General features: G+C 34.4%; 1 protein-coding gene across 2 annotated transcripts; it reads right to left on the bottom strand.

The window, feature by feature from the left end:
• Positions 1 to 1,799: 1,799 nt before the first annotated feature.
• Positions 1,800 to 7,190, bottom strand: LOC102580062 (uncharacterized). Of its 2 annotated transcripts, XM_006346862.2 has the most exons (13): positions 6,818 to 7,190; positions 5,982 to 6,079; positions 5,806 to 5,892; positions 5,531 to 5,699; positions 5,387 to 5,440; positions 4,931 to 5,026; positions 4,363 to 4,505; positions 4,085 to 4,282; positions 3,896 to 3,986; positions 3,636 to 3,804; positions 3,019 to 3,129; positions 2,843 to 2,939; positions 1,800 to 2,158 (listed from the first exon to the last, which is right to left on the bottom strand). In XM_006346862.2, exons 1-13 carry the CDS (start codon positions 6,929 to 6,931, stop codon positions 2,020 to 2,022), a joined length of 1,566 nt encoding a protein of 521 aa, XP_006346924.1. In that variant the 5' UTR covers positions 6,932 to 7,190; the 3' UTR covers positions 1,800 to 2,019. The 2 variants fall into 2 exon arrangements, with proteins under 2 accessions (XP_006346924.1, XP_006346923.1); XM_006346861.2 differs by having other exon boundaries at positions 4,931 to 5,440.
• Positions 7,191 to 7,924: the final 734 nt, after the last annotated feature.

Here is a 7,924-nt window from a genome sequence, read left to right as displayed (position 1 = left end):
ACAGATTTTTGTGAGACTAGTCTATGTGGGACGAGATGGAGCGGGTTAAATTTAATGACTTTTTTTTGTGTGGGGTGGAGCAGAGCTAGTTAAAAATTTTATGGGTTAAGCTCAACCGGTGCCGCCCCGTCCCATTGTCATCCCTAGTGCGCTGCCCCGTCCCATTGTCATCCCTAGTGCCCCGCCCTATCCCATTGCCATCCCTAGTTATATGAGGGACATACACTTGCTCATTAGATTATTAACAATAGAGGATTACATTCACGTAAAGTCAAAATCAGTGTATTATCTTAGGGTTTTCATTAAAGGGTTTCAAGATATAAAGAAGTAAACACATTAAGAAGTCTAAGAGAGTCCAATACCTATTATATATACATAAAAACAATTTTAATCATATATGCAAAAAAAAAAAATATTATACATGAACAGTGTAATTTTTCCGTAATCGAGCCCTTACTAGCTCCGCCATGGATTAATATCAAATAGGATTACATGCCCAAATACTGTAAATCTTGCAAATTACAAATGACAACGAGATGAAATGCTTTGTTTTACTTTCTGAATTAAAACCTTGTAAATAGGACACTACTGATAAAAGAGGGAACAAGGGAAGGAGGATACATGAATACAGGTACCAAAGGGTGATAAACAATTGTAACAACCAAAAATACATGCAGGAAAACAACCTAGAATAGAAAAACATGAAGCACACATAAGGAGTTGATAAGGACAAATGAGATATAACAACTAAAGGAGGTGGACAAATATGCCAGACAAGGTTGCAGTAATAACCTATTTAATGTAATTCTCTAAGTAGATCTGGGGAAGTGGATTTGGGAAGGATAGTGTATACGTAGATATTTTACTTATTTTAGGAGGCAGAGATGTTGTTTCCGCTACATCCTTGACTCAAGAAAAAATATAACAAAGTAGTCTAGGAAAAGAAAAAACATAAGTGCAGAAGTCATGACAAAATACTACAGATAGCATGAGAAAGCATTTTAGAAAGAGAAACAGGAACATTATCTACAACAAAATAATAATATAATCGAAGTAGAAGAAACAACATATAGTAGTAGAAATAGAAGAACAAGAAACTACAAGGGTAATGCTACAACTACTAGCATGTAAAGATAAGTGAGACAACACTCAACTACTTACTAATCTTCTACCATAATTTGTGTCCTCTATAGCCTCTTAACTAAGGTCTTGTCCTAGATAAGCTAAAGTTGTCATCTATTTTCTAATCTCCTCTCCGACAATATTTTGTCGGCTTACCTAGCATCCCTATATAGTCAACCTCTCATATTTCCGCACTAAAGTTATATGTGCATCTCCCCTTCACATATCCAAATCATCTCAATCTTGTTTTTGCATCTTGTCCTCCATTAAGGCAACTCCACTTTAACACAAATATATTCAATTCTAATCTTATCTCTCCTATTAAACTCACATTCATCTCAACATCCTCATTTCTATAACTTTAATCTTGAGAGTTCTTGACTAACCAACACTCAACCTCATGCAATATAATTAGTCTAACAACCACTGAAAATAGACGGATGAAGTTCAATACCCGCATCACACAACATTGCAAGACGCCTGCTTCTACTTACCCAAGAACATACGTATTCTTGCCAATAAGTGGCTGATAAAATAGCCAAATGCGACTAGCTTATTTGCAACAATTTATGTTGGCCTTCGAAGCTAGAAACTCCATCTTGTCTTTTTTCTTTTCCTTTTCATTCAATTTTTTACTCAATATAGACACATATCAGATCACCACAATGCACACCCAGTAGCAACAAGTTTGTTACTATTAAATTATCATGTTACTATTAAAAGAAGTTTAATAGGAACAGCAAGTATATGGATAAGGCACAGTACATACAAAGCTAACATACAACTGCAATTCAATGGTCTAGAAAGTTGCAACCAAAAGGTAGCATATTGAAATGTAAATGTAATATTTTTTCCATCCCCCACCCTCACTGGAAGATCAGGTAAAAAGACCATTCATCAGACAAGCTGCTCTTCATTACATTCCTCCATGGAAGTGCCAGTAATATCAGTAAGATCTTGAGGGGTAGCTTCATTCTCCTGAGATAGAAGTTTCTGCTGCACCTTGGGAGTTCTAACCCTCCTCTTTACCCTGCGCCTGAAGAAATATGATTTATTGTGAAGATTAGTAAAATCTACATATCATGAACTTGATCAACTTAGAAAGTGATTTTATAACTAGGTCCACATCTTAGTCTGCTAATTCCAAGTGACAATTAAACATCACGATAGATACCAAGGTCATTTCTGATTATCTGAAGGATAGAACAGTGGAAAAGTGTCCACCCCCAATGAGAGGAGGTTTAAGCAGTAATCAGAAAGGGAGTACTACAGTTTGCATATTCCAGAACAATGAAGCAGAATATATAAGGTGCTCTTACGTTGACCAAACGCTAGAACTAGGAGAAACTTATTGTTTTCTATGATAAGTCAAAATAGAACCAGGAAAATCTATTGTGTGGATTCTTCAAAGACATAACTTTCTGCAAAGGAATGAGGGAAGATTTAAAGTGGATGGTATGAAGTATGAACTGATTAAGAGATCTATTCTCAGGGGATATTTCTCATATTGTATGTCCTGCGCTCTACCAATTAAAGCAAATATTCTCTTATAAGTCTATAAAGGTATCGATTCCAGTCAATGCATTTGTTTTCTTATTCTAGGCAACAAAGCAGGGCAATCCTGAAATTCAGCATCGTTAAATAGCCAGCTAGAATAAATGGGAACTCAGTGTTGGAAATCTCTATCAGTTTAATGAAGCATAGTATTTGAATTACCAACCTTAAAGAATTAATGTGCTTCTCAATGATTTCTTTCTGTTCAGCATCAAAAGCAGACCATTTTTCATCTGATTCAGCAGTATCACCGGTTCCTACATCTGCATAGGGAATAGGCATAAAGGTCATTCAAATGCCAATTACCAAAAATAGAGTAAACTGTCATATGCTTGAACCAACCTTGACATAAAAGAATGGATTTGTCACCATAGCATTTTAGTGTCCAATACACTTTACCATCAGTGCCTGAAAAGAAAGGCTCCGTCCTAACAGCTTCGGATCTTTGATTACCTATAGACAAAAACATAGTCAAAACCCAAATATATGAAAAGGATCAATATGATCAATGAAGTTACAATAGTCCAGCCATCATGAACAAACACATATATCTCATAGAGAAAGCTTATTTAAGAATGAAGTGAAAGCCTGGGTGGGGAAATAACAATCTATGTTACTGTAGTTTTGCTATGTTTCTCTTTACATGACAGAGCTTGGTGTACTCATCTTCTCTTTATCATCTCTGATTGCATGGAGCAGGTGTTTTTATGATTGTGAGAAAAGTAGGATTTTCCATCTTTTCACTAGTCATTATATTACGGAAAGAGGGTTAATGGCTGACGACCTACTCACTGTATCATCAAGGTAATGGCATAACGCCCACATGAACAACTAAAAATCTAGTAATATCTCATTCCATGTTGGGCTTACTTTAGCATGACTGATTATATATGCGCATTTATGCAAGCCATATGGAAAAATAAATTAACTTAAAACATGCATGTAGACTAAGCACGTACACTTGGAGTAAGTGTTCATTGACTCCACCACAGAAGCATGAGCTTCTGCTAATTCACGTTTAATTTCAGAAAAAATTGCTTCATGTTCTGATAATGAGAGTAGAGCACCACACTTTGCAATAATGGCTTGAGCTACCTCATTCTGCATTTTCTGCTTCAGGCGCTTCTCCTGTACAAGTAATAACATTTCATATATTAGCTTTCATATCTTGAAGCATAATGAGGTTTAAGTTTTTTATTATTATTATTATCTTCGACACCTCATTTTTTGCAGCAACAACTTTTTCTTTTGCTTCCTTTGCCTTTACAGCAAAGTTTGAGTTTTGATCATCAATCCAGTCCCTTATCTTTCTGGAAAAGAAAAATATATAAATTCACTTCGACAAAAAGACAGAAAAAAAAACAGAAAAATGTAATGAGGAAAGGGAAAAGGCTAGGACAATTCTTACCCAGTTCCAAGAACTTCATCGCAGATAAAAGTTAACATCTTCAGCTTTTCTGAGGGATTCAAGTTCTCAAATTCTTCAACATCATTACCTAAAGAAACTAATCCCATGGTTCTTGCAACACTGGGGGATTTCGAGATCAACATTTTGATATCAGCATACCATGAGTTTTTCCCTTCTGTCAAGGTTTCTGCTGAAGATCTGGAAAAAAAAATTATATACAAATGTTAATAGAAGCAAGAGATGGTGCTCCTCAAGCAAATCTGAAGAAAAAGATATACATTTCCTCTTCCTCCTCTTTCAGGAAAGATAGTAAGCTACTAAGAAACTGAATCGTCACAGAACATTTTCCACGTCGCGTACTTCTCCCCTGCAATATATCTCTGAGAACAGCTTGTGGTTGCCCCTTCTTGATGCCTAGTATCTATATAAGTGAAAAGTAGAAGAATAATGGAGAAATGCAAAATTTGATCAACTAATTGAGTAGACCTCCTAAATGCCACGGATCTAGAAACAGAAAAGAGCCACAGGCAACAAATCAAGGCAATCACACTTGATAAGAAAGAACTGAATACTTAAAAAACAGATTTTCAAAAACAATTATGGGGAAAAACTAATGTTCAGCTTAGCAGCTGGCCATCAGGCATACCCCATGTACCAGTTTCCAAGATTTTGACAGACAAATAAAATAATGAACTATGGACAAATAAGGTCACCAATGTGTAAGAAAGCATGAAACTCAGTAATGATGCTTTGACTAGTGTTCATCCACATTACAGCATCAATGCATGTAAAATATTTTTAACAAGATGCCATAATAGAATTTTATATGGGTATTAAGTTACTTGCCTTTCCGAAAACCATACAAAACTCTAAAAATTGTAAAGCATTCCCAACATCTCCTGGCTGTAAATCAATGTCACCAACAGCTGTCACAGCAGTTCCCTGGGGCAATGGAATCAAGGCAAAAGGATCATTATTTTCAATAATGTTATCTTTCACAGAACCTTCCTTGAGAGATCTTTCCTCCTTGTTCTTTCTGAAATCTTGAGACTCTTCTGATAGAGTTTCTTTCACTGATGCAGAATCGCCTCTCTTGCTGTCAAATTCTGATTTTGGCTGTCCTTGCATCAATTTTTTTGGTTTCTTTTCACCATCATTTGGACCATCAAGGTCATTCACTACATTATCCTTTGACAATGTGCCATCAGGCTTTACACTAGCCTTTTTCCTTTTACATCCCGCAGATTGCTTATCACTGGGATTTTTCGACAAGGCAAAAGAATTCACATTTATGTCACTCACCTCTTCAATACAATTTTCCTTCTCGCTATTTTCTGAAGAAACTATGATTTCCTCCTGTCAATATTGAGTAACAAGGTATAAGAGCTAACAAACAGACAAATACTTCCTGTTACCAGTGCCATAATTATATAAAAGCAACATTACATTGTTTGAAATATTGATCTTTTTCCGTGAGCCACTCTTGTCTTTCAGAACTTTGGTTTGATCAATATTGTCAATCCCAGTAAACTGCAGCATATCTGAAACAGAAGAATATCCAGTTGCCTTCGCTGTGTGCACAAGTTGACCAGTGGGTGGGCAACCCCGTTTCTTCCTGAGAATTGAGTCAGTAAATAATCAAGATTAAGTGCCAGAGACCATCTCCAATTCTTGTTTAAAAGAAAAAAAATAGCAAGAACAAACTAAAGAAGGCGACGCACATGCAAAGACTGCAGTTACAAATGCCTCTGCATTTTGGGCATTTCCAATCCTCCAAAAGTGATACTTCCATTGCCTTCTCACCATACCTAATTTAAAAGCTCACAAAATATAAGTACACATTTAAGATAAGAAGAATACAGGTTCTAAGAACAAATGAAAACGGAAAGTTCCAAACCTGTTTGATAGGCATTTATGACATACATTAATTGCACAGAGTTTATCTTTTTGCTTGTTCTTACACCCAACCACAAAGGCAGTAGTCTTTTGGCGGCACTGCATGAAGTTTGGTAGAAGTTAGTACAATAGATGCTGAAAGAACAAAAGGTAAATGGTGGTAGGTTCATTAATCTGCAATGATATGCAGCAAGTAACACAGAACAAGTGATGCAGGAGCAGCATGTCAATACAAATGACAGCTCAAATTAGCCAAAGTAATGAAGCATAAAGTTTCATTAAGTTTGTCTTACTTCAAACACACTTTCCAAATTAAAGTGTTCAAATAATAACTTTTACTTGAAAATATAAGGAAATTCCCCCAAATCATTGTTCAGTTTTAGACTCTTCCATAAGAAAGAACTTTACCTCTCCAGTGAAACCAACACTAGAAAAAGAGCATAGCTTTTCAATTATGCTTGGTTGCTAATACAAAAACATGATTCACTACACCCAAAATCTTAACAAATGACATGTCCGATGCTACACTACACTCGATATTGAATCGAAACCCTAGAAACCCTTTATAATCTATAAATAAACCTAATCAAGGACAATACATTCACTAGTCGAACTAATTAATAATCTAAAATCACTTATTCTACATTTGGAATCAAACAATCCAACTCATAGTATAACAGCATTAACAGCAATCCATGCATCTCTTTCCTAATTTTACAACACATTACCAAAACCCCATATCTTCTTTATTATGTTTCCTTGTAATTACTACAACATAAGGTAAGCACAAAATGAAAAGGGTATACAAAAGCACAAGCACAAAATCAGTGGAGTTACCTGGTGACATGATTTGCCATCAGCAGCATCCGGGTCAGATTTTTGCTTTCTTTTCTTCATAGGGGAGCTCTTCATTTTACTACTCTTCAGCTCAGAACCTGAAATCACGGCCATTGTATCCCGCAGATTAACGAATTCAAAGGTTTTAGCTACTTCTAATTTTTCAGAGATTCAAACAAATGCGAGTAGGTAACAGCACAGAGTTTATTGGTAATAGATTTTGTTTACGGATTTTCTCTATCTTGTAATAATAGATTTTCTATCGTTCATTTAGATGGCGGGAAAATCGAATGTGAAAATTGAAATTCTTGGATCGAAACGAAATTGCTTTACCAAATTCACCCGCCATTGTCGACGCTACTATAAAATTTGTGTCTTTAATCATTTGACTTTCTAATACTATTCTTAAAAAAAATTGTTCTAATTTTTAATTTTTTTCACTACAAACAGGGGCGGACCCACCCTTGACCAAGGGGTGTCAAGCCACGTCCTTCAACGAAAAATTACATTACATTATACATAGAGATTAAATTTTAATTTAATAAATATACATAAAAATATTAACACCTCTTGACATAAGTGAAAGGTTTAGCCTAGTGATTAAAGGTTGCAAATATTCCTTAGAGTTGTGTGTTACTCTGTTGACCATAAATATCATTTTATGAAAATAAATGTTTTAAAAGGGTTCTATCAACTTAGCAAATAATTTAATCTTATTTGATGAATTTGAAAAAAAAAATGAATTAAATTTATTTTACTAATTATTAAATTCAAGATTTAATTATTTGTTCTAATATTTTAGAAAAAAAATTGAATTAAATTTATTTTACTAATTATTAAATTCAAGATTTAATTATTTGTTCTAATATTTTAGAAAAAAAATTGAATTAAATTTATTTTACTAATTATTAAATTCGAGATATAATTATTTGTTCTAATATTTAAAGAAAATAATTTAATTTTGAACAATAAAATTCAAATCATGTTTTTAGGAGAATATTAGATTTGAAATCATGAGTCCAAATGCATACGAAAAAAAGGCTTTACAAAAAAATAAAAAGATAGAGTAAGAAGTTGGACCTGAGTTAGTTGAAATCCAAAAAATTA

Source organism: Solanum tuberosum, unplaced genomic scaffold (assembly GCF_000226075.1).
Source record: "Solanum tuberosum cultivar DM 1-3 516 R44 unplaced genomic scaffold, SolTub_3.0 scf00085, whole genome shotgun sequence".
In the NCBI taxonomy this organism is placed as follows: Eukaryota; Viridiplantae; Streptophyta; class Magnoliopsida; order Solanales; family Solanaceae; genus Solanum; species Solanum tuberosum.
Note: the sequence above shows the minus strand (reverse complement) of the source record. Positions and strands in the feature narration are given on the sequence as shown.